This window comes from Haliotis asinina, chromosome 3 (assembly GCF_037392515.1).
Source record: "Haliotis asinina isolate JCU_RB_2024 chromosome 3, JCU_Hal_asi_v2, whole genome shotgun sequence".
Lineage (NCBI taxonomy): Eukaryota > Metazoa > Mollusca > Gastropoda > Lepetellida > Haliotidae > Haliotis > Haliotis asinina.
This window is the reverse complement of record NC_090282.1, coordinates 59,044,282-59,072,281: the sequence shown is the minus strand read 5'-3', so window position 1 is coordinate 59,072,281 and position 28,000 is coordinate 59,044,282. Positions and strand designations below refer to the sequence as shown.

Here is a 28,000-nt window from a genome sequence, read left to right as displayed (position 1 = left end):
CACAAAATGTTGGAGCTAGTATTCAGATGCCTCTGAAAACTAAGGAGGAATGGTGGGAGGCTGAGGAAGCCCTAGGCGATACCCCCAAACACGGAATATGGCAAGTATTTCATCAAAGTAATATATTTCATTATTTCAAAACCTCCACAATGCAATACGGTGCTCTCTTTCTTTACCAACATTTTGGCAGAAGGTTATTCTTTATTATGATATACGCAACTTCTGTTTTCAACTTAACATTCCATTTTAAGGAGCAATTAAACCCTCCCACACCAGTACCTAATTGGAGGAAAAAGGCCACCAAAGAAAAGAAAGTAACGAAATTTGGACACCCACTTCTTGACCCTTAATCAGGGACTTCAAAATCAATGCAGTTTGCACTTTGACTGAAATGTATGAAATATATATAAGGTGCTTAAAATAAATGTACGGTGCTTACATTAAATGTATGCAATGTATGAAAAGTGCTAGTAAATGTGATTGATTAATTTAGGAATAAATGAACGAACAAAGGTATAAACTGTACATGTTTGTGTGATGATGAATGAAAATGTTATCTGTTGTAAAGAAACTAAGGCATTATCTTGCCAGTGGTAAATAGCTTTTCCCCGATAAAACTATAAACTAAAACTAAACCCAACTAAAGTGAGTGAGAGTAACTCTACTCGCGCATCACCTGGGACGGTGGGACAGCCTTGTAGTTAAACCGTTCTCTTGTGACGTCGAAGGCCCGGGTCGGATTCCCCACATGAGTACTATGTGTGAAGTCCATTTCTGGTGTTATTGTCTGAAATATTGCTAAAAGCGGCGTAAAACTCACTAAAGGGAATCCCTTCGTCATATGAGTGAGAATTATCGTGTGGCGTGACGTTAAAATCCATAAAAGTAACTCTTCATCCCAGACACCGGGTCGGCAAAACACACCCACGTCAGATTCACGTACAACACTAACCGGTTTAAATCAATCTCTCCAGCCATCCGTATCGGCAATATCCGATCATTACGGGACTACACATTTATCGATTACCAGTGGCCTACATGCGCTGAAACAGACCGCACTTCACTGACTACCTATGCGTGTGGATCGTCAATTCAATTCAAACTGTCTTCAGACAGTGGGAACAGCCCACAATACCGACACAAGCCGGGTTCATTCAGCCTCTAAACTCGCACTATCGATTGTGTACCGTTGTCAAGGTGCCTTTCTTCTTTAAATGTGACACAAGACAGGGCATCGTTGAATCTTACTGACATGTCGGGGTTGGTCATACCCGTGGAATATGTGTTCTGGAGGTTAAAAACTATTTCAGCTGACAAATTCTCGGGAGTCAGCATGCACAGGTAAGCTCACGAGCTCTACCACCTGTATAGATATAAGTGTATACATGTTATGCTTCAGTCTGTACGTGTTCTGTTGATAAGTGGTTGTAGAACGGCTATTACTGGTTATCAACTAGCTGGTAGGTGCCTTGACAGGATAAAGCCGACAGATAGGATCGGTATTCGTTTAGGTCATATAAAAATGCAAATATGAAAGGTCAAGAAAGGAGCGTCAGTGTTTACAAACAAATATGGCGCCTGACATGTCAGTCAGCTATCGAGACGATATTAACCATCGGGGATCTTGAGAAGTGACTCGAATAAGTGGTATAATTATCAAATCAACAGTCCAATTTTAGCGCCTACCTAGGACGTAGTTGAGGCAATGTTGAGACATTTATTGCAAACTTAAGTAATCCGACGATGACATTTGCCAAGCGGGATCAGTTTGCATGTCCATCAAGTATATCTGTAAATTTGGGCCTTTCTCAAATGTAGAACTCTTAGGTTAGGCCCGAATATATGGCCGATTTGTTTTCTTTGGTGCAGCATGTTGTATTGTATGCACTTCCCTCTGCATGACAGGCAGACTCTAACGAAACGTCACATCTCGTAGAGTATCTTCCCTTCTATAAAGGGCGATTACTCTAGCGAGCAGACCAATTGATTGCCGCGAAAGACACGTGGAAGGAATGCATGTCGGGAATTTCGTTGTTTTGAATGTATGCCGTTACAACACCGTTTAAGAACGGTTGGAACACTGCTGACACTGTCCGACTGAAACATCATAGATTTGTTTGACGTAACATGTATTAATGTGCGCGTTCAAGGACTGTTTTGTTTGTGGGACATTAGAAGATTTTTAGACGGTAGAATTTAATTTAGAGTGACATCATATAATAAAAACGCGTAAGTATTTTTAAGCAACGCTAAGTTTTTTCCCAATACAGAAAATTCAGGGTTCCAAAACACGCTCGCGTTGTAACCTCGACATCCAGTTAAGAATCAGAAGTTGGAGATAAACAGATCTTGGATTTTCATTATATTTAAGTCATTACTTTCTTTCGTTGTAGCCAATACTAGACTACAACATTTGACGACAAAGTATGTATCTTTAAAATAACCTGTTTTCGCCGTCACGTAGCACTAAAACTCTTCATTGTTTTCTTTTATCCATGTAACAGTTTCCAGAATGAAGTATTCTAGCTACATAACATCGGTCAGAAAATATTATCTAAGGATCAGACGTGGTATTCTTCTACATCATGACAATGCTCCAGTACACACCTCTCGCGTTGCAGCCGCTGCTGTCCAGGAATGTGGGTACGAAATCTTGCCGCATCCCCCCTACTCTCCAGACCTCACACCAAGTGATTACCATCTGTTCCCAAATCTCAAGAAACAATTGCGTGGTCGTACATTTCAGGATGATAATGAGCTTATTGCTGCCACTGAGGCTTGGTTTGAGGACCCAAATGGCGCCTTCTACAGAGATGGCATCAGCGCCTGGCAGAAAAGATGGAACAAGTGTCTTGAGTCACAAGGGGACCATGTTGAAAAATAAATGTGGTTCATACCAATATTTTGTGTTTTTCTATGCAAGGCTCAAAACTTATTGACATCCCCTCGTACCAATGTGTTGCTCGACGAACGTGTACTGTACTTGGTGGTATCACACCTATCGTAGACAGCACTGACATCCACATATAGGCCCAATTTATTGACGTTGTAGCCAGGAGCAGTAGTTCGTGGATCCACAATCAGAATCTGCCTGTGATTTGTATTTCATTCAATCACGCGCCAATGTATTACATATACATCTGCTTCACATTTTTTACATAATCATGTATTTTGTGTTCATTTGTACTCATAATCCATTGTACTCTCAGATATAATTAGAGGATTTATCAGAAAATTCATTCATTTATTGTACATGTACATGTAAGCTTTTCTTAAATTATGACCACGGATTATAGTCGAAGGATATTATTTTCAATTAAAGATCACAGTTATCAATGCTGGAAGGTAGAATATATATTGAAATTATCATTTTCAAAGGAAATGGCGACATTTGAGGATACTGATTTACATAAACGAACTACTCAAAGGGCTGTGAGAAAGCTGAGTCTGTACGAGTGGTTCCTTTGTTCGGGACGTTCCTGATCTTGGTATTTTATGTGTGTCTCTTCCATTCTTTCGCATCTAGTTTACAAAATGCAGATTGACAGAAAGAGGTGGAAAACAATCTCAGTATTTAACAAAGCGGGGGATTAAATCCTGTTCGTTATAGCTTGATATGCTAACATAGCATAGCAAACACACTCATGGGAATAGACGTATCTCTTCTACCTGATAATTACACCAAATAGTTTAATATACTGGATACATGTATACTGATACGAGTGATGTAATATTGCATTGACAGCAATTGTTGTGCAAACTTGTGCAAATATGTAAAACGGGCGTGGTTTTAGTGCCTCGGGAACTTTGGGTCTTGAGTGTGTGCTTGCTGAGAGTACAAGTCTTGAATGCGTGATACCTTGGCAGGTTTGGAAGAGAACAGCGGGCTGGTTAATTACAAATTCAAAACTGAATGATAATAATACACGCTGGGAACTTACTGGAAACGTAAAATCATCCTATCTTGGAGAAATTAATGAATTTTGACAGCAACATTTCTTCATTTGCCAGGTAAAAGGTCAAAATGGGCAGTTCTAGTAGCGCGTCAAGGCCACCACGCAGTGTTTCCCACCAGGACCCCAGAGGTTCAGTTCAACAATCAAGGACTGACGCGGGAAGCAAGGACACCGCCACTAACGACGACAATGGACAGAACACAGACCTTCTTCTTCCAGCATATAACGAAGATGACGTCAAAACGGCTCAGAACCTACAGAAAGAACACCCAGAGTTGTTCTATGTGTTTGAACAAATGCACGCTCTTGTTGAGAAACTAGAAGAGAATCAAAAGTCCGAATGGCAGTGGATTGAACTTGAGGAAAGTATTGAATCCAGCATGGAAAGTTCATATTTCAAGCATTATGAAAAGAAGCGGGTTTTGGGGAGATACATGGCTTTGCTCCGAGTTGCAAATCCCTTTGCCAAGGCATATGGTGATGCACTTGCTGAAGCCGGTCTAACAGCATTCACGGCCAGAACTGTTAAATCTCACGCAGCAGATGCTCCTCTTGGGTTCCTGGTTACGCTGAGATCAGTGTTGCTGAACTATACCGATTCCAGTTTATACTTCTGTGAAAAACTTGCTGAAAGTGGTATCTTCAAGTATTTTGTTGACGATCTGAAGCAATCCCGTAAACATGTGGAGGACTTCGATGATGTGAGTATTTATTCTTTGTTATATGCTCAGCGTCCCATGTTCTAGAGTACCTAGTATATTTCATCTTGATCTTTACAGATTTACGTTTAGAATGTTTCAGTAAGTAATATGGAACATCCTATTCATAAAGATGCGGCTGTATTGTATAACCAGCAAAACCACACGATAAACACCTATTTGAATACTGTGAATTAAAATCGGACTCAACCCTGCGTCCATTATGAGGCAATGAGATTTCCGACCTTTACATCTCTTAAAATGGGGTCCGGTGTTACCGCAACAGTTTCCACACTCTGTCAACTTTCATCTCTCTCGTTAAGGGGGCTGACGATTGTTTTGTCGCTTCCATTGGTGTGCTGTACAACTCTGCCCGAAATCCTGCCATCAGACAGACTTTAAGGAACCTGGACACTGTGTCTGTTCTCTTGCCATTCCTTAAATCCAAATCCGAAAGTAGGTATTGGTGCTTTTTTATCAGTTATTCTCCTGTACAGATGAACACATTATCAGAAATTGTAAAAATTGATGTTATCCGTTGTTTATGGAGTCACTAGGCTTTAACGTCTTTCTAACAATTTATCCAGTGAAAGCAGAAAAAAAGAATACAAAGCATAATCTACGACCAGTTTATTGTCCATGATTCTTTATTTACAACATCATTTTCCTCGGGAGCGATTATCCATACTGTCATTCTCTGAGTATGTGCTATGGCAGTTACGTCTATCTTTAATTTGCAAAATCTGTCTTCTTGTGTTGCAGAGGTACGGATGCTGGTTCTTCTCAGTCTCGCTAATATGTTGGATGAAGATCAAAATGACCTCCTTTTGGCTGATGATTCTGTGTTTGACTTCATTTTGTTTGTATTAGATCGAGCCTGGGTATATTCAAATCATCGTTTCGATGGCTTCAGTGTTGAAGAACTGATAGACGGAATGACAGGATTGGCCAAGAATGACTCCAACAAGACTCTGCTGGTGAAGAAGGGAGTGTTACCGAAGATGATGCTTGTGATAAAGGATAGCAGCAGTGATGAAGAGATCGAGAAGGCTGTCAAGTGTGTTTGGGAACTGGCTTTTAACGAAGAGAACAGGAAAGCCTTCAATGTATGTATCATTCGGGCGTTGGTTATTTAAACGGGAAACTTGATCCATAAACATATTATGAGGTTTCCAGGACCTTGGGATGTGAGAGAAAGGTTTTTGTAAAGGTACCTATTTTTAGGACAGTTCAGCCTTTGTGCTTTATGCTCTTTTAAAAACGGATCCATTGTTTAGATCGGGAATCGTTTTAAGAACTAACCCATGCCCACGCTGTGTTGACTGTCAAGACTGATCAGTCAGTATATGAATCTCTAGGGAGTAGGAAAGCAGGGACAGGAGATGGCTGAGGGCCCGGGTTCCCAGCCGAATAATTCCTGGAGTATTGCTGCAAACGAACTTATGTCATACACTCAGGCACGTCTTGTGACTCGCATTATTGTGAATCCAAATCCAGTTGTCTCCTTCGTTCGAAGGTTACAAATGCATTTATACGACAAAGATGATATACGATTTCGATATGATCATTGACTAAAGTCTAGAACTGACTTAAGGTCGTTGTTCTTGTATGATTTACAAACGGACATTAAGAAAGGTAATGAGACAGGCATTGAATGTAAATGGTGAGTGAAATGATTACTAGTAATTACAATATTGTTTGAGCTGAGTGATCCTTTCACAGAAAAACAAGGAGCTAATGGATTTACTGAAGCAGCGGAAGAATTCCTCTGACAGGGCCGTCGTCAAAGCAGCAGAAGGGGCTCTCTGGGTTCTTCAGATGAAGACAAAAGACGGTATCATGCACTGTTATTCAATAGTACCATAGCACCCTTTACTGTGGTAAATGTACGCACACCTACCGCGAGCACTGTAATAAAATGAAACTGCCGTGTGCAATGTATGGCGCCCATACGTCTATAAAATTACAATTCACGCACAGTCATAGTCATATCTACATAAAAAAAATCAAGAAGAAAATCAAGCGTTCCTTCTTTTTTTTAAAGTTTTCATCACCAGCTTTGAATAGCGCAGTCTGAGAAAATATGAGAATAAATGAAGGAACACTGCCACGAAAGGCTCCCTTATTTGTTTCACTTAGTATATGTGAACTTATTGCAATCAGTTTAGCTGATAGTTTAGTTTGGTCTCTGAAGAATTTAGTTTACATCACTTCAATCGCGTATCAAGTGATCGGGCGATTTTCCTCGTGTAAACAAGGCACTGTTACTGAAATATGAGCAGCTCCTGCTAATGGTCTAGCATGATTTACCGATGAGTACAGACATCTTATTCGCATGCCAATGACCGTGCCAAAGACCCATATAAACATGAAACAAATTGTTCACGATTCAGATGCCGTCAAAGAAATTAACCTGTGCATGATAAATGTTAGTCTAAGTGTGGCGACATTTCGGAAACAAAATAAATGACAGTCATGGTTTGTTGACTGAGAAGACGTGACGAATCGTCACGTGTCCTTGACTGGTCGCAGTAGCGCTAGCTCGACAGCCAGGATCTCTGGATGGGACACCGGAACATAAATGTGAACAGCATTGTAATTCAATAGTTGCAATAGGTTTATGTAGATATTAATTATTCGTAGATTCTACAAACAATGTACAATGTAATACTTCTTTAATCTTTGTTGTTTTATTTGCCCCCAGAAAACAAGAAAAGTCTCAAAGTAGACACAGAGGACATATCCGGTCACGTGATGATTAGTTACCAATGGGGTGACCAGAAGACTCTACTCCAGGCAAGTGGAGATAATTCTTGGGGATCGTCATGTTTTGTGTGTGTGTGTGCGTGCGTGTGCGTGTGCGTGTGCGTGTGCGTGTGCGTGCGTGTGTGTGTGTGTGTCATATTTCAAATACAATTTCTAAAAGTTTAGCGTCCATCTTATCACATGTCAAAATGACATTGTCTTTCAGCGAATATTTTGTCAGTTCTCATACGAATACTATCGTTGTGAAATTGTTCATGATTCCTGCAGGTGAAGGAACTGCTGAAGGCTGACGGTTATAATATTTGGATGGACGTGGACAACATGGGAGGATCCACGCTTCAGGCGATGGCTGAAGCCGTGCAGAACGCGTCTGTGATCTTGGTGTGTATGTCGGAGAGGTACAAGGAGAGCCAAAATTGTAGATCAGGTAAACTGTCATAGAACGGATGTATACACTGTTTTGTTTGTTGTTTAACGCCGCACTTAGCAATATTCAAGCTATATGACTGCGGTCTGCACACAATCGAGTCTGAATCAGACAATCCGGTGTTCAACAGCATGAGCACCGATCTACGCTAATGGGATACGATGGCATGTGTCTACTAAGTCGGCGAACCTGATCACCCGGTCCAGTTATTCCCTTCTTACAAAAAGCATGGGTTGCAAGTAGCAAATTCTAATCCGGATCATCACGGGTTTATAATTGTATACTAATAGATTTAGCGACAACCTTTCTAAGCATTGTTCTAATGTAGACTGGTTCTAATCAGTCCATTACTGAAGTCAGCCTATGTTTTTCATATTGTAATAGTCTTGTTTGTGGCACCATGAAGAATGGATGATGCCATATAGCTGAGGCTTCAATGGACCAGCTAAGGGCAAACATTCAATATATATTACATAATGTCATTCTAAGATTATTGAGGTGCGGTGGGGTAGCTTAGTGGTTAAAGCGTTCGATCGCCAGGCAACAGACCCCGGTTGTATTCTCAAAATGTGCATAATGTTGTTAAAAAAGTTACTTCCCATGATATTGTTCTAATACTGCGGAATAAAACCAAACTCACACACACTCTGGCAATATAAGAATTATTTTCCTCTCTTTCCCAGAGGCAGAGTATGCATTCTCGCTACAGAAGCCCATCATCCCCTTGCTAATGCAGAGAGAGTACAAACCAGATGGTTGGCTGGGGATGATAAAGGGAACCAAGCTGTTCTTTGACTTTAGCGGAAAATACGATTTTAATAAAAAGTTGATAGAGCTGAGCAGAGAGTTAGGAGAGAGAGGCAAGGGTCTAGTAGCTGATGCTGTTGACGTAAGTGTCTTGAAACGTTATGAGAGCATTGTGTTTCTTTCTTGAAACAATACATCAGGTTTAATTATTATTAGCTGAAACAACAGAAGTGCGTTGTATATGTATGTATGTATGTATGTATGTATGTATGTATGTATGTATGTATGTATGTATGTATGTATGTATGTATGTATGTATGTATGTATGTATGTATGTATGTATGTATGTATGTATGTATGTATGCATGCAGTATTACGTTTACAGTAGATTTGGTACCATTATCACGATATATAGCTTTCGAGTTTAAGAATAAAATTTTACACATGCACAAAACATTTGTTTTTGTTTTGAAGTATTATATACTAGAATAAAAAAAATATATCCCAACACTTAATTTAACCTGTTTCGACTATATTCAGCCAAAGTATAGTTTTATCAAAAATGACAAAATCGTGTGCCAATGACCTTTCATGGTGCATATGTGTTTTGAATAGTCAGCCTTCCGTATTAGCGAGGTTTTGTTGTTCTAGTTCACGACAAGGTGTTAATTCAAAGAGCAGTGACGACAGACAGGAATTCATCAAATAAATAAACAATATTTCTTAGTAACGGAAACCACTGTGTGATGTTCCGCCAGGGAGAGGTGAGGACGTCCGCTCCCGTTCTGAAAGCCGCACCTGTGGACGCAGCAAAAGGCCCAGCCACTGCCTCTTGGTCCAGCAAAGACGTGCACAACTGGCTAGTGAAGTGCGGCCTCAACAGGTACCTACACTGTCATGTCTACATTGTGGTGCAATGAGTTGCACAAAACTATGTCTGTTGTTTAGAATTTAGCTTTACTCTTATTATATTTCTTCATTGGCAGCACCATTCCCTTTGCTCGTGGGTCCACTGAACTGGTAAATAGCTAAGGCGTTTTTATCCCCCAAACCCCGCCTTCTCTCTCTCACTGTGTGTGTGTGTGTGTGTGTGTGTGTGTGTGTGTGTGTGTGTATGTGCGTGTGAGCGAGCACTCACCCTTTTATCATGAAGGTTTAATAATGACCATTAAAACTCTCGTTAAAATGGAAGTGTGCAGACCCCACAGCACCCACCCACCTGTTTCTCTAAAAGCTGTATCGGCCATTGTTTTCTCATAGAGTCAGTGTGGGAAACGTAGTATTTACAGTGTATGCGTCAAGCTGGGTTGGACCCGGGTTGGACTTCCGAGCTGGGTACACTGCGAAGCCCATTTCAGGTGTCCTCAACCGTGATATTGCTGGAATATTGCCAGAAGTGACGTAAAACCTAACTTACTTATCTCAGTGAAACATTGTTGAAAACTCTCAAATGCACGTCCAAATTTAATCAAACAAAACATATCTCCGGTACATCTGTTGTTGTACGTGTAAACGATGTTAAAACACGGAGAACTGTCTAACATGACTGATTCACTCCCTATTCGTGAGTTATCCGGCCGAGCGATTTTGTCGACTGGAGTTCTATTGGGACGAGTCACTGTGTTCTACTGGGTCAGCAGGTGTATATATGTGTGCAGTTTGTACCGACTAATGGTTCTGAAGTAGTTTGTCCAAAGTGTTGTGTTGTGTTGTGAATGGACTTTGTTGGACGAATTCTTGTTGGCGTACGGTTGTACTTGTAGCCCTTCATGTAATCACACTTGACCCGTTAACAACGGTTGATCGGTTGATCGGCTGATCGGCGACTAGAAGGGTTGATTGGTTCCAGCAACATTACAGTAATGAATTATCGATAATTAACTACAAATATATTTGCAGATGATCAATTGCCAATATTATTGCAGATCGATAACAGTCAGTATCATTAAAAAGCAATAGAACCTGTGATCGACAACAATAAACAGTATTTATGGTCGCCAACAATCAGTAGTTAGTGTCTGCCGATTCAATAACAGAGAACAATCATGTCTAATTACACAATTAATATTTCAAAACTGATCGGCAGCGACCTGCATCGTGTCTGATTGATTATCAGCCATCAATATTTATCTGTTCATCAGCAACCAACATCACGACAACAGGATGTCATCAAAACTCAGTTGCACAAACAATGACTATCTGCTTTCTTTATTAAAGGCACTCCTCGCTGAAAGATCTCTCCGGTGAAGATTTGGTGTTCCTGAAGAAGCTTTCCTACAAGGTAAAATAACTTACAATACGTATCATATCCCTTCGGGAAATGTTTATTACGAAGCAGAAGTAATTCTGCACAAGAGTCCGTTTGTCTTCACATGAGAAGGATGAAATACATAAATAACATCGACAATAACTCCTACCCTTGTGCCCACCTTCATTGACGATGTCAACTAGTCTTGTAAATGTACAACATTGTAGTTTCTTAAACAACGTTATCCAGTAATGGGTATTAAAATAACAAAAAAAGCGCACAGGATATTATCTGCTCAGTACCAAACTGACACTTGATAAAATATTTTCATTTTTATATTTAGCAATTCATCGTTCTAACACACGGAACTGCAAAACCATTCATTCCTAACTGGTCACGGGAACAAGAAATATCAATATTTTGGTTGGTGCCCCGATTGAGTACAGTTCAGTACGGTTTATCATTCATCTAAATGACCTTGAACTGGAGACGTCATGTACCAGGATTAATTAAACAGAAATTTACACTTTGAACACATAATAAGCTTATTATCCGATGCGCCTGAATATGAACACCAGAACTAGTTGTGCAGTGCAGCTTAACTTGCATGAGCCACGGTTAGGTAAACGACACAAGTAGCGAAAGGTGTACCCGCAGTGATGTGCGGTACTGACCCAGATTCAACTACAACAACAATAGCAAGATGTCAGCATATTGTTTTAAGGCTCATTGTTTGTACAAAATGTGATTGACATCACCCTTTGTCCATATTCTGAACTTTTTTATGCTTCACGACCAGGCATAGTTGTCAACCTCAGTAATGCGATAATGTTCAGTTATCTGACAATATACCGTTACTCGGAATGAAACCTGTTATATGATGAAGGATGACAATACAGGGATGAAGAACTTCTCTGTTGCTGTGAAAGGGAGGTTTCGGTGTAGGCTCTAACGTTATCAAGCAAGTGGTGACTGCTAAATGTCTTTCAAAGAAGTCATGATGTGATGTAGAAATATTTATAATTTAAATAACACACTCATTATTGCCTTCAGGCGCCGGAGTTCTTCTATACGTATGTCAAGGAGGATCTCCAGCTGAACGATCTGAGAGACATAAGACGGTTCAGCGAAGCAGTGGAACGCCTTAACTGACCATTACAGTGTGTGGCTGACGTTCTGGGCGTGTTAACGACGTGACACACGCCTAGCATTTGACTCGAACAGGTGTCACAGGAAATATACACCTGGAAAATCTTCAGTGCTGTTCTTCTATCTACACATGACGGCGTCCTCATAATGTCAGAGTTCCTACATAATTCCTAAATGTTCCTCCAGGTCATCACTTGTACTCAGATGGGAAGATCATGCATTCACACCTAGTGGGTGCAATCCGGGATTCGAACCTGAAAGCATATGTGTCATGTGTACCCTAGGGCCGCAACTCCACGCGACACATTTCAGTGTCTTAAACGGCATGGCTACCATTAATATTAGTGAGAGAGTAGATAATGTTTTAAGCAAAAGCCAACTATTTCACGGTGGGAGACATCGGTATGGGTTTCATACCCGTGGAAAGACAACCCGGGCCTTTGGTGCGATCACCACTATAAGCTACCCTACCGACCCTTAAGGGGGTGTTACCGACACTTTGGAATAGCTGAACGTGACAATACACAACGTGCTTTCTGTAGTTCAGTATGGGTATTCATCGTGGCAAACAAAAGCACAACGTGACCACCATATGCTAAGCTAAAAACCCTTAAGAGGGTATATAGCGATCCCCGTGGAAAAACAACCCGGGACTTTGGTGCGATCACCACTATAAGCTACCCTAAAACCCTTAAGAGGGTATATACCGATTCCCTAGGAACAGCTGAACATGAAGATATACAATCCGCTTACTGTAATTCAGTTTGGATATTCATCTTGCAAAACAAAAGCATGTACATTTCGTCAGAAAATACATGCAGGCTATGAGTTACGAACATACTGTTTCGTTCTGTGTAATTACCGGTGCTCTATATATCCCCCCTGTATATGCAGCTGCATGCTCTTGTAACCAGGGGGTGGTGGGGTGGCCCAATGTTCGGTCTTCTTTCTGTAGACCAGGGTTCAATGCCTCCATGTGTACTATGTGTGAAGCCCATTTCTGGTGTCCCCGCCGTGGTACTGCTGTCATATTGCTACAAGCAGCGTAAAACTAATTCACTCACTCACAGCTAATGTAACCAGCTAATGTTCTCATGTGCATTTTAAAGTGAGCTGGTTGTTAACACTTCAGCTAACAGAAATGACAGAAGTGATCATATTTATAATACATATAATACAATACTAGCTAATCATCACTGTCATGTCAGTAGGTTGACAAGGTAAAGCTAGGTTTCAGGGTTTTACTCATAGTTTACTGACCTACCTGAACTTATCGCTTTTATGTAGATTGAGCTGCTATGGTATTTATGTCCAAACTATTAGCCTACTTGATGACATTTTGATTCAGCTATATGTACATTATTCGAATTATTATTTGACAATTACCATAATGTAGACACATATGCCATAATATGCCAACAATGCCCAAGCATACTGATTATTAGCATATGGCCACACTTATTAACATATCACCATAAATTATGACGCATAAGCACTGACACCTCACTTATGTTTATGCATAATGTTTATTAGCATATTTGTTAGGATGTTGACTCCTTACGTTATTCAGATGTGTTGATGGGATGTTCAGCTTGATAATGGGATGTCAGCTATTTGTAGTAAATGTTCAGTCGTGTAGCAGTTGTTTGTGTTGGCACTGTATTTGATAACATTATAGATTTCATCCGCTACCTCTGATAGCCCACTACTTATCATTTTCAAAGTACACGCTTCCGGTGCTGGTTCACCGATTGCAACGCATTCAAGTGCAAGGGACTTAACAGTCGATTAAATAATGGAACCTGCCATCTGTCCAGTCCGGCAAGTTGCAGCGTAAAATCTCAATCCCGGCTGTGACCCGTACATTATCATCAGCTCTACAATCTGGCACGTTGTCTAAACTGGACTAGTGCCGTTTTGGACAGCTTCCACTGTAATAGGTATTTGGTAAAACAATAAGTTAATAATATAAACGTATAGCTCTAGCACTCACACATTGTAAAGTTAAGTCATGGTAAATTCTTCATGGCTTCATAGCCTTGGAACAGATACTCGTGACGTCACAATAAACTGTGCTGTCCTCAACAACACATTAAGCATGGTCGTAACGTCAGTATAACAATCACCTTTGGCTGAACCGAAACAAAACCACTATCATATTCAACACCATTAACGATCAATACGTCCAATACAAAAAGTCAACGTTACCTTAATTCGGACTGTTATTTTATCTAAAAGGTCAACAATATCACTTTTCAGTTTATTGTATCGCCAGTTTGTTTTTCAGATTAACAGATCTGTCCTGTTAATGATCGGTACTACTGCTTTGTCGGAACTTAAGGAATTTCATATTTTGTTTCTTTCAAAATTCAATTTGATTTTGAAGTCATAAAATGTTAAAAACATTTGCATAATGCATGAAAAATGATGGATATCTTTTAAACTACATTACCTCAAACATGTAACCACGAGACTACATATTCATTTGTCATTATTCATTGAAGCAGTATTTTTTCACACTGAGGTGGTGTTATTCTATTGTAATAGTGATTGTTATGAGATCATAATCAAGTTTAACAACAGCTCTTTAATTTTCCCATTATACGAAAACAGATACTCTTTTCTTAGTTTCTTTTTCACAACAACTTTATAGAAATGTTTGAAATAGTTCACCCTAACTCTTTCTGACCAGCGATCAAAGTAATCAATGTCTCAATGAAGTGTGAATATATTCCTAGAATACATGTTGGACATCCTTACAGATCCACAGCAGCTATTGAACATAGCCGTTATAGTACGACGAAATCTTAATGCTATTTCCTCATGCGTGTGAGTATTTACCATTTATCCAGGAAAACTTCAGCTCTGAGCCACATCGACCATCTCTGCGACATTCGTAGTGTGATTATATCCGGAGCCGTTTAAAAAAACAACAAGACAAATTACAAACAGGAAGACGTGGTGACTAAGGTTTATGTCATGAAACTATTAAACCGTGATACAAAGAAACCGTGTAATGTTATTTTATTATTTTTATTTACTCGTGTTGGTCCGGGATAGAATAGGCGTTCAGCAACCCATGCTTGCCATGACAGGCGAGTAACGGGATCGGGTGTTCAGGCTCGATGACTTGGTTGGCACATGTCATCGGTTCCTACCTGTGCAGATCTATGTTCATGATGTTGATCACTGGATTGTCTGGTCAAGACTCGATTATTTACAGACCACCGCCATATAGCTGGAATATTGCTGTGTGCGGCGCAATATTTCAGACACCAAAAACGCTTCACATATTCTTCCCATTCCAGGGAAGCGAACTACGGTCTGTGGTGTCATGAGTAAATGCTTCACATATTGTTCCCACTGCAGGGAAGCGAACTACGGTCTGTGGTGTCATGAGTAAACGCTTCACATATTGGTCCCATTGCAGGGAATCGAACTACGGTCTGTGGTGTCATGAGTAAATGCTTCACATATTGGTCCCACTGCAGGGAAGCGAACTACGGTCTGTGGTGTCATGAGTAAATGCTTCACATATTCTTCCCATTCCAGGGAAGCGAACAACGGTCTGTGGTGTCATGAGTAAATGCTTCACATATTGTTCCCACTGCAGGGAATCGAACTACGGTCTGTGGTGTCATGAGTAAATGCTTCACATATTGTTCCCACTGCAGGGAAGCGAACTACGGTCTGTGGTGTCATGAGTAAATGCTTCACATATTGGTCCCACTGCAGGGAAGCGAACTACGGTCTGTGGTGTCATGAGTAAATGCTTCACATATTGTTCCCATTGCAGGGAAGCGAACTACGGTCTGTGGTGTCATGAGTAAACACTTCCATATTGTTCCTATTGCAGGGAAGCGAACTACGGTCTGTGGTGTCATGAGTAAACGCTTCACATATTGTTCCTATTGCAGGGAAGCGAACTACGGACTGTGGTGTCATGAGTAAACACTTCCATATTGTTCCTATTGCAGGGAATCGAACTACGGTCTGTGGTGTCATGAGTAAACACTTCCATATTGTTCCTATTGCAGGGAAGCGAACTACGGTCTGTGGTGTCATGAGTAAACACTTCCATATTGTTCCTATTGCAGGGAAGCGAACTACGGTCTGTGGTGTCATGAGTAAACACTTCCATATTGTTCCTATTGCAGGGAAGCGAACTACGGTCTGTGGTGTCATGAGTAAACACTTCCATATTGTTCCTATTGCAGGGAATCGAACTACGGTCTGTGGTGTCATGAGTAAACACTTCCATATTGTTCCTATTGCAGGGAATCGAACTACGGTCTGTGGTGTCATGAGTAAACACTTCCATATTGTTCCTATTGCAGGGAATCGAACTACGGTCTGTGGTGTCATGAGTAAATGCTTCACATATTGTTCCTATTGCAGGGAAACGAACTACGGTCTGTGGTGTCATGAGTAAACGCTTCACATATTGTTCCTATTGCAGGGAAGCGAACTACGGTCTGTGGTGTCATGAGTAAACGCTTCACATATTGTTCCTATTGCAGGGAAGCGAACTACGGTCTGTGGTGTCATGAGTAAACACTTCCATATTGTTCCTATTGCAGGGAAGCGAACTACGGTCTGTGGTGTCATGAGTAAACACTTCCATATTGTTCCTATTGCAGGGAAGCGAACTACGGTCTGTGGTGTCATGAGTAAACACTTCCATATTGTTCCTATTGCAGGGAAGCGAACTACGGTCTGTGGTGTCATGAGTAAACGCTTCACATATTGTTCCTATTGCAGGGAAGCGAACTACGGTCTGTGGTGTCATGACTAAACACTTCCATATTGTTCCTATTGCAGGGAATCGAACAACGGTCTGTGGTGTCATGAGTAAACACTTCCATATTGTTCGTATTGCAGGGAAGCGAACTACGGTCTGTGGTGTCATGAGTAAATGCTCCACATATTGGTCCCACTGCAGGGAAGCGAACTACGGTCTGTGGTGTCATGAGTAAATGCTTCACATATTGTTCCTATTGCAGGGAATCGAACTACGGTCTGTGGTGTCATGAGTAAACACTTCCATATTGTTCCTATTGCAGGGAAGCGAACTACGGTCTGTGGTGTCATGAGTAAACACTTCCATATTGTTCCTATTGCAGGGAATCGAACTACGGTCTGTGGTGTCATGAGTAAACACTTCCATATTGTTCCTATTGCAGGGAAGCGAACTACGGTCTGTGGTGTCATGAGTAAATGCTTCACACTCACATGAAGAAGCACTATGAAATTCCTATGTCTCTTTTCTACTCTAGATCACAGTGAGAGCTTTGTTTACTCGTCTCCATGGTGAGGATGACATGTGACAACACTTGTTTTGGTTCCTGATAGTGGTAGAAATGTCGGCCATATTTGACCTGCAATATCCTCTCATAGCACATGGAATATGTAACCGTGAACCTATAATCTATTAGGTAAGTGGAGAGAGATCTTGTTACCGTGGTGTCACCGTAATATGGTTTGCCGTTTAAATGTCAGGATGACATGCTCAGATATTGTGGTAACAGCAGGGGATAAACAATTTTGGTTCGACAAATGTAATTTGATCGATTGTGGCATATTGAATAACAGGGTAGTTATCCACAGCATAAACCACATCTTGAACAACAACAAAATCAAGGAGAAATGTTTCAATGTAGAAATCGATATGTCTTGAATATTGCTCAGGTGCGGGCATTGCATGCATTCTTGTGCCATGAACCAGATCTGAAACGGGAGGACGTTAAATACAGTCTCCGTTTTTATCTAACGATTATGAAATCCATATTCCATAACCGTACTTAACGATCAGTGAAACAAATCTGGCAAATTAATTCTGGCGTGAATTGAAACGCACGTATAATATTCTTGATCCGAGAAAGGTGTCCCCGTAGCAGACATGCTGTTCGATTATATTCAAGTCGCTTTGAATAATGTTCCATTAATGCCAAGTGTTATTATTCTCATAGAAGGATCGAACCCTTGCCTAGAACCCGTGAGAAGATCACTATAGCCACTTGGCCACCTCTATCCAGTATAAGCAAGGATGGATCAAGCCTCTGGGTACGTTGCGAAGAGCGAACGGTATAACTATTTAGCTAAAACCACTCGTTACCAGTCTATTAACCATAAACAAGACATTATATTTACCCTACAGATTCCTTATCGTTTCAGATAATCAGATGGGCAGTACAAGCAGCATGCAGAGGCCTCCTCGCAAAACTGCTGATGCAGCAGATTCTAGACCGGAAATGCCTAATGTCCCTGATGACAAACAGGTGACACCAGAAATATCCGATGTCACTCGTAACCTACCTGAGGATAACTTATCTACCACAGAGTCTGATCCAGGAGAAGATGAAACCACTCAGAAGCCAGCGGTAAACCATATACCTTCTTGTGTGAATACTGAGGCTGAAAGGAAGAAACGGCGGGAGGATGCTCCACTTTTAGAATCGAAATTTGATGAAATTGACGGTCTTATTCGAGAACTTAAAGCGGATGCCTTCACGAAGACTGGAAAATATTCAGAAATCGACCAGTGGAAATCCCTGAGCTTCAAGTACTACAGTGATACGGATCGTCGTAAGCTGGGTGATTACTTCGCGTTATCAGACGCTGCTGAAGTGCTGAATACAGCATTTGACACACTGCTGAAATCACTTGGGGTTACATGCATGTGGTTTATACAGATGAACTCTGAAAACAAGGCGCAAGTTCTTGTTGCTCAAAAGTTATCTATGATCCGAATGATCGTGTGGAACAATACGGACAGTAGTCTCAGTTTTGCTGAAAAGGTGAGCAAAGCTGGGATGCTGAAATATTTTAAAACAGATGGATGTGGAAGACGCCGCCGAGTGTGATGCCAATGATGATGAGGTCAGTCGTGTTTTACACACATGTATGTATGTATGTATGTATGTATGTATGTATGTATGTATGTATGTATGTATGTATGTATGTATGTATGTATGTATGTATGTATGTATGTATATGTGTGTGTGTGTGTGTTTGCGTGTGTGTGCGTGCGTGTGTGTACACACAAATTAGCCACACATATATCAAGTAAGATACACGAAGCATACATAGTACGCTCAAATGTCAGAGTATAACCACTAGTTTAGGCATGCTTCAACTCAGCTATATTATTGACCTGACGGCAGACGCTCTCCTTTCATGAAATCAAGGGACAACTGGGTTTCAAATAAACCGACGACCAGTTAATAGTTACCATTCAGGAACACCTTTCCCAGAGAGATAGAGAATGTTTGATTAATGCATATCTGGTGCATCATCAGGGCAAGTCGAGTGTCTCCTTCATAGCTATTCAGTATGTATGTATGTGTGCGTGTGTGCGTGCGTGCGTGCGCGCGCGCGTGTGTGTATGAATGTACGTACGTACCCGTAACATTTTCTCAATGTATGTTGCAGGAGATTGATGACACATTTCAAGCCGCCATTTCCATCCTCCAGAACTGCTCAAGGAACCCTGCGACCAGGCAACATCTTCGGGAACTCGGGACTGTTTCCATACTGCTGCCGTATCTTAAGTGCACGTGGGACGGTAAATGATACACATCAGTTTGCCAGCACGTTCTTGAAGAAATAGCTTTTGAGAATTCCAGTGGCCATCGGATACCTCTAATGGTGACCAATGAACAATACTGTCAAAATGGCACGCGATTAATACACTGTTTTAAAAAAGACACGCATAGGTATTTCTAAGAGTATTGGGTTCATGCAGCTGCGTTAAAAACATTACCAATATATTATTTCTTTCCAAAACGTCATCTTTGTGTACTGGGACAATATTAAGTTTTGCCTTGTTTTGGAAACGTTTGACATGAAATGTCACAAGATAACAAATGCACGACAAAATGCAAGTGCAAGTTACCGGAAAAGCATTAGGTTACTATTACCAGGTGATTTCTATGAAAAGAGTTGTGATTCCTACCGAATGGTGGCCATACAAAGTACCGACTTTGACGCCCTCTTGTAGACTGACGTAAACAGATGCAGATGTTGGCGAATTCTTTGTCTTAAGACACGTCAACGTTCATAATAACGCGATTATATCTTTTGAAGATAGCTTATGCATTTATTTTTCTTGAGGACAAGATTACTTTCACAGTACTTGTTACTCGCGTCCGATCAGGGATCAATCGTGCTTAAAGACTGGATCTGACAAAATTAGAATCAAAACAGGAATATCATTCTGTTGGCCAAATATGAACTACTGTTATAGTGATTCTTTAAGTAAGCAAGATATTAATTTCATAACAAATGATTGAGTAATCTCCGGGGTTGTCGAATTATCTGTACAAATTGGTAGTAAAATGTATTCGATGTTAATCAAGAGAAAACGTTTAATGCTGGAAACAATGTCACAATTATGGAGAAATAGTATTCCACCAATATCAACAACAGATACTGATGAAATTCTATGCACTCGTCTATAGGATTCTTCATCTTTCAGTTGGTTATTAACGATTGCAGATAGCCAACGTTTTGTGTATGACAAATGCGTTATATTTGAGTTAACAGAATGTGGCGTTTATGTGGAAACTGATCACGTACATAGTACTAACGATGCGAACACTGAAATTCATTACTTACTTGGATTGTTCCAGAGGGCAAGCTGCAAACTTTCTTTACTCTTGCCAACATCGTGGACGAAACAGAAAATGAATATCTTCTCGCTGACGACACAGTGTTTGACCTACTGTTCACAAGATAACAAATGCACGACAAAATGCAAGTGCAAGTAACCGGAAAAGCATTAGGTTACTATTACCAGGTGATTTCTATTAAAAGAGTTGTGATTCCTACCGAATGGTGGCCATACAAAGTACTGACTTTGACGCCCTCTTGTAGACTGACGTAAACAGATGCAGATGTTGGCGAATTCTTTGTCTTAAGACACGTCAACGTTCATAATAACGCGATTATATCTTTTGAAGATAGCTTATGCATTTATTTTTCTTGAGGACAAGATTACTTTCACAGTACTTGTTACTCGCGTCCGATCAGAGATCAATCGTGCTTAAAGACTGGATCTGACAAAATTAGAATCAAAACAGGAATATCATTCTGTTGGCCAAATATGAACTACTGTTATAGTGATTCTTTAAGTAAGCAAGATATTTATTTCATAACAAATGATTGAGTAATCTCCGGGGTTGTCGAATTATCTGTACAAATTGGTAGTAAAATGTATTCGATGTTAATCAAGAGAAAACGTTTAATGCTGGAAACAATGTCACAATTATGGAGAAATAGTATTCCACCAATATCAACAACAGATACTGATGAAATTCTATGCACTCGTCTATAGGATTCTTCATCTTTCAGTTGGTTATTAACGATTGCAGATAGCCAACGTTTTGTGTATGACAAATGCGTTATATTTGAGTTAACAGAATGTGGCGTTTATGTGGAAACTGATCACGTACATAGTACTAACGATGCGAACACTGAAATTCATTACTTACTTGGATTGTTCCAGAGGGCAAGCTGCAAACTTTCTTTACTCTTGCCAACATCGTGGACGAAACAGAAAATGAATATCTTCTCGCTGACGACACAGTGTTTGACCTACTGTTCGACCTGTTGAAGGAAGCCTGGGCGGATGAGGATCATCGCTATATTGGTTACAGAGTGGTTGAAATGGTGGATGGGATGACTGGTCTTGCCAAGAATGACATCAACAAGAAGGTCCTTCGGGAAAAGGGAGCCGTTCCTATTCTTATAGAGATAATGAAATTTGGATCGGACGAAGAGAGAGAGTATGCCGTGAAGTGTATCTGGGAACTCTCTTTTGATAAAACTAACAAGGAAATATTCAAAGTAAGTCCCTTGAATGTCAGTTGTATGTTTAGTACTCGGTTTAAAATTTTCACAAGGTATCACTAGCATGTTTTCATAGTATGAAGTACTTATGATTAGTCCTGGATAATTCTTTCAGGAAAATAAAGAGCTGCAACAGTTACTTCAGGAACTGAAGTCATCGTCTTCTAAAGACGTTTCTAAAGCCGCAAGTGGAGTATTGTGGGTGCTAACCATGAACGGAAACAGCAAATCAAGTATGATAACGAACAATAGCCTTTGCCATTAGCCGTAATAACTTTGACGTTAGCCAAAGTAACACAACAATTACCAGGATAATTGTACATTGACCAAGGCTGTGGACCTGATATCCCGATTCTCATATGACCTCATAGTACCCACCAGTGCTGGGATGCAGAGGACCAATTGTAATCCGATTCTTATTGGTGGGAAAAAGCTGTAGCTTGCTTGTTACATATTCCAAAGAGTCTCTTATAACATTTTATTCTTTTCTAACGAGAAAATCGTGTTTGTTTCAGAATCTATGTTTTGTCCTTTTATGCTAGTCATGTTGTCTCACTGAATATCCCATTTTCTGTTTATGTATAAAATATCATAAATTTTGTTACACGTTATTTCTTAATTTATAGAAGTTTATTGTTTTCAAAGATTCTTGGGTAATAATTGGTTTTCTAACAGTGTGGTTTTTTTTGTACACGTATATGTCTTCATAAATATCACAATAGTATTCATACAGAATGACGTCACTTTTCAATAGTAAAATCTAAATCAAACTGTTATGGGCGGTCATATGCAGTTTACACGTCTGTGGTTTACATGTGACATGAACACTGACATACTTTATGGGGTTGAAACATAAAACATATCTATTTCAGATTTAAGAGGGGGTCTTGAAGGGAGGAGTAAGTCACATGGAGGTCATGTGATGATCAGTTACCAGTGGGCAGACCAGAAGCTGGTGCTGAAGGTATTTTAACATTTGTTTTCACTGATCAAATTGGATTGACCACGTGTTGGCTCGGGTGGTGTCTTAACATTGATTTTCTTAATTGATAGTATAATATTATTTAGTACAATGTCATTTACGATTACACGATGCCATTTAGAAAGTGGTCAAATGCAACATATGTCATATTTGGGATTTCACTTTCTTAGTAAAGTACAAATTCTAGTACTTTTTTCGGTTGAGTCCCATCCGGGATTCGAACCCGCACCCTCAGAGTCAGGCACCTAATCGCCAGCACACAAAGTCAGCAGCCTGTGTGCTGGCGATTAGGTGCCTGACTCTGAGGGTGCGGGTTCGAATCCCGGATGGGACTCAACCGTAAAAATTTGTACTTTACTAAGAAAGTGAAATCCCAAATATGACATATGTTGCATTTGACCACTTTCTAAATGGCATCGTGTAATCATAGCTTTCGGCCGTGGGAGCCGTGCCAATTTACACTCATCAGAGGGGTACACAAAGTACGCAGTCTAGACTACCAGTTGTCCGACTTTCATTTTGTGGAAGTCGCGGTGGCTGAGCGGGCTAGGCTGCTGACTTTGTGTGCTGGCGATTAGGTGCCTGACTCTGAGGGTGCGGGTTCGAATCCCGGATGGGACTCAACCGAAAAAAGTACTAGAATTTGTACTTTACTAAGAAAGTGCAATCCCAAATATGACAGATGTTGTATGCCATTTACATTCAAGTTATTTCTCAAAAATAGATCAAGGAATCACTCCGCAAGAAAGGGTACAAGGTCTGGATGGATGTTGATCACATGGAGGGGTCTACGCTGCAGGCGATGGCAGAGGCCGTTCAGAACGCGTCGGTGGTGTTGGTGTGTATGTCGGAGCGGTACAAGCTGAGCCAGAACTGCAGGTCAGGTGAGTAGGGCAACTAATTTCAGTTTCGTTAGAGGTTGATAGCATTGGCCTATTTAACACAATATTCACACCAGTAGACTGTGGAGATCCACTGGCGCTGCATTTAGCATCGTCTCAGGACACGTGACTTAGATGATACGTCATCGTATCCCAAATGCATAGACTGATGTTTATGATGTCAATCAGTGGATTGTCTGGTCAGAAATTTCATTCCATTTTTATTGTTCCAGTTAAGTTTGAATGTTGCAATTATACCATATGTAATGGTGAGTAGATTTAATCTACAGTGGAAGCTGCCTAAACCGGCCCTCATCGGTAAGAACAATTCAAGAAACCAGGTTTGCTCTAGGTAACCATGAACGCTGTAAGGATAACCGTATGTGATGGTAGTTAGATTGTTCTTATGTCATGTTGTATTCCAGAAGCTGAGTATGCCTTTTCAATGACGAAGACGATTGTCCCTCTTCTGATGCAGAGGGCGTATAAACCAGACGGATGGTTGGGTATGATCAGAGGGACGAAACTCTTCTTCGACTTCAGCGGAAAATACCCATATGATCAGAAAATGACTGAGCTTGCAAAGGAGCTTGGTGAAAATGGGAAGGTTCCACAACTCACAGATGAAGTCGATGTAGGTTATGACGTAATGCTATCTATTGCGTAAAAATAGCGATGCTGTATTGATCGGTAAACACTATGGAAATGAAAAGGCCAGTCAAGGATACCATCCAACTTGGTGTTGCACTTTATAATGTCATAAGTTAAGTAGTACACCGTTTATTGAAAGACACATTCTTACACACATATACTTCTGACGGTAAATGTGATGATACTCTGATTAAAACTATGTTTATTGATTCACGACACGTGCTGTTACGAATTGTCAGCGCGCGATATTCCGTGTGATGTTTTCTGACAGCGGAAAATATCCGTATGATCAGAAAATGGCAGATCTTGAGAAGGAGCTTGGTGAAAATGGGAAAATTCATGAGCTTACTGATGAAGTTGATGTAGGTTATGACGTAATGACTGTTGTGTCTATATATAGTAGCAAGCCGTTTATTGGAATAAATATTCTTCAAGGTGATAACGGTAAATTTGATGACACTCTATGTCTGATTAACAATACGTTGATTCATGACAACTGTTATTACTTACGAATTGTCTATTAAGTGAGATACTGAATAACACATAATGTTGTTGTTTTCACCTTCAGGGTGGGACTAAGATGGCTCCCGTTGTGAAACCGGCTCCCCTAGCTGCTGCAAGAGGTCGGTCACTTGCTGACTGGTCAGTGAAAGATGTCCAGAATTGGCTCACGAAGACAGGAATAAAAAGGTATATATGTCCTTGGTATTGGCTCGTCTGAAGATTACGATAATATGTACCGTACCTACGGCCTCCTCACACGGTATATCTAGTATATTCATAGTAGGGTAAATATAGTTTAAATTTATGTTGGGCAAGTACAACCTCAAATATGATAGGCTAATCACTCAATCAAACTCAACGATTCAAACGAGAACTGTTTTACTTTTGTTTCAGTGACTCGCTGCTACGCAAAATGACTGGGGACGATCTTTTGTTTTTGCGTGAAGTATCTCACAGGGTAAGCTAGATGGCTTGGTCCATACATGATGGTGGACCTTCGCATTTCCATTTCATCTAGAATTTACTTTGTCACAAACGTTTAGTCCCAGTGACCATGATTTCATTTCCTACCAAGATCCATGTTAAACATGATCTACGCAACCCATGCTTGTCGAAAGTGGGGACTAAAAGGGTCGGATGGTCAGTTCTAATTTGGTTGATACATGCCATTCTATCCCATTTACGTAGATCGATGCTCATGCTGTTTATCATTGGATTGCCTTGCCCAAATTCGATTATTTACAGACGGCCGTCATGTAAATTTAGCTGGAATAGTGTTGAGTGGGACGTTAAACAACAAACATACAGTACTCTTCTTTTATATGCTTAGTACAAAACCCACGAACATAATTACGTATTCGACAGAACAATATCGATCTAAATTTGATAATTGTATTTACAGGTGTCATTATGTTGTATGATTAAGGTGTGTTGATATGATAACGTTTCATATGGGTTGATGCTGTCTGGCTGATATATTGTAGTGAATAATTTGATGTCTCGCTCCACAGGATGAGATTCAAATGCATGTGTCTGGTCCTTGTACAGAGAAATGACACTGATTCCGATATTCACATTTAACTCAGGGAATTCGCTTCTATACTGTATTGTGTTCTGAAGAAGAAAAACCAATAATTTTTTTCCCTTCAGGCACCAGAGTTCTACTTCAACTATCTGTTGAATAAACTTCAGCTGAACTTTGATGACATCAAGAAGTTTAGCAGGGCCGTTGAGAAACTGTGAAGCATTATCCGAACTGTGTGAAGTCTCGGATCTCATGTGTATGCAAACTACAAATTCTCAATTCTCTGGTACGACATTGAAATAATACGTGACTTGGGATAAGTTGCCGAATGTAATACTGAAGCATGATACTGGTGTGTCTTCTGTATGTGGAACCCTTTAAAGCATGTGTGTGTAATGCAGTACGGACAGTTATGCGTTACTACTAATCCAACAACTATTACACCGTACACCTAACATGAGGCAGCCATTACTTAATCAGATGGTGCAATATCGTTGTTACAGCAATGCAGCCAGATACAATCATTAGAAAGATTAACTCAGTAAAGTAACTAAATAGTGTGTAATTATTCGAATGTGTCGTGTTCTTGTATATAGCAAGTACGTTAGTTTAAACAAATGTTACTTCTTATTGTATAACCACTGGCATGTCATTCGGTGTGCCGAATTCGTTTTGTAATTACACGCGAGACGTGTTCAAAAAACAAAACCAAACACAAACGAACAAACAAAACCAACCAGTAAACAAAAAAACCCAACAAACAAAACAAAAAACCCAATCATTTCGGGAAACGCTATTTACACTTGAAGAAATGTGTTGAGGATGTTGTTGAACAGTTAATGTGACCGACGTCACTATGTGTTCGAGCAAATTATTAGGTAATGTAATTATCTCATATGGTCTTGTTCACTTGATCCACTGAGAATATTACATTTCAAACCTGAAATGATGTCACGATAACGTTTCATATACATTTTAACTTACATATGCACTCATATAACATCATTGGAAATATGCATATACACACATACAATGCACCGAGTGAGTGAGCATTCCTTTACATCGCTTTTAGCAATGTTCTAGACTAACAGCTGGTCTCTGAAATGAACATATTTTACAGAAAATGTTTAATTAAAAATTATAAATACAATTCTAGACTTGCAACATTTGCTAGATTTGCGTGGATTTCCTCGGATATATTTGCTCTGTATAACAGACTCGCAATATTCCAGGAATACGCCAGAGATTTAAACCACTAGGCTACCCACCACCCCATAGTGCACCTTATACAAATACAAACACGTGTGTTGCATTTGACATAAACATTACTAATCCTCTTTAGCTCTTTAACATCACTAGTCTGTGCTCTTCGAATTGGATGCTCGAAGCACTACAATGGTACCGGTATCAAATCTATCACTTGTTTCTTTCATTTGTGTACTCATCCTCCAAAAAGGATACATTAATTTTGTTTCTTTTGTCCGTGATTTAAAATCAGTGTTAAGTTTTTCAGAGGGTCGCACACTGTATACTGGCCAACACAGAATGCATATGCGATCGGGCGTATGCTTGCAGTGTACACGCTTTTGTTTCACATGCATGCGTGCAGATAGAAGAAAGATGAAAGTAAGAAAGACTGCACTTATCCGGATATTGTACTGTTTTTTAAACTTGAATCAGATTTCCTAACACGTAGACATGGAGACTGACTCGGCTGTGTTTAACGCAGCTTTTGCCATTATCTAAAGTACTGTCGGAAATACAAAACAACCCCTGTCTTTAGACACAATTTCAAATAACATGTGTGGAAATAACCCACATTCAGTGGGATACGTTATAGGTATATCCAAAAAGAGTATGTCAACTCGCTGCTGAAGACAATAGATCAGACCAGAGATGGCAGTTAGGCCTCTCATCCATGTGCGATGACGAACCGTCAAATCACCTGGTGTGAAATGCATGTGCTGCCGACAGACACAAGGGGTCATCTCAAAGATATTTTATGCTTTTCATCTGTGTCTCATCTATTGAATAGCACCCTACATGTTTTTCTTTCAACAGGTATATATTGGGATATGTAAACGCGTATGATACCCATTGAAAAGCTTAAGTCAACCA

The 28,000-nt window shown here is 40.2% G+C and overlaps 1 protein-coding gene and 1 pseudogene across 1 annotated transcript; both read left to right on the top strand.

The window, feature by feature from the left end:
- Nucleotides 1–999: 999 nt before the first annotated feature.
- Nucleotides 1,000–15,000, top strand: LOC137278241 (uncharacterized). The gene is made up of 11 exons (XM_067810459.1): nucleotides 1,000–1,341; nucleotides 4,012–4,657; nucleotides 4,978–5,110; nucleotides 5,417–5,760; nucleotides 6,377–6,488; nucleotides 7,359–7,450; nucleotides 7,688–7,847; nucleotides 8,531–8,736; nucleotides 9,353–9,477; nucleotides 10,812–10,875; nucleotides 11,896–15,000. Exons 2-11 carry the CDS (start codon nucleotides 4,025–4,027, stop codon nucleotides 11,992–11,994), a joined length of 1,968 nt encoding a protein of 655 aa, XP_067666560.1. The 5' UTR covers nucleotides 1,000–1,341; nucleotides 4,012–4,024; the 3' UTR covers nucleotides 11,995–15,000.
- Nucleotides 15,001–17,977: 2,977 nt separating this feature from the next.
- Nucleotides 17,978–26,451, top strand: LOC137276943 (uncharacterized; annotated as a pseudogene).
- Nucleotides 26,452–28,000: the final 1,549 nt, after the last annotated feature.

What these genes read in the sequence shown, in the direction of transcription:
- LOC137278241 (XM_067810459.1), top strand. Translation starts at nt 4,025, where the DNA reads ATGGGCAGTTCTAGTAGCGCGTCAAGGCCACCACGCAGTGTTTCCCAC. An exon ending in ATGTGGAGGACTTCGATGAT is followed by an intron (nt 4,658 to 4,977) that starts GTGAGTATTTAT and finishes TCTCTCGTTAAG; the next exon opens with GGGGCTGACGATTGTTTTGT. An exon ending in CCTTAAATCCAAATCCGAAA is followed by an intron (nt 5,111 to 5,416) that starts GTAGGTATTGGT and finishes CTTGTGTTGCAG; the next exon opens with AGGTACGGATGCTGGTTCTT.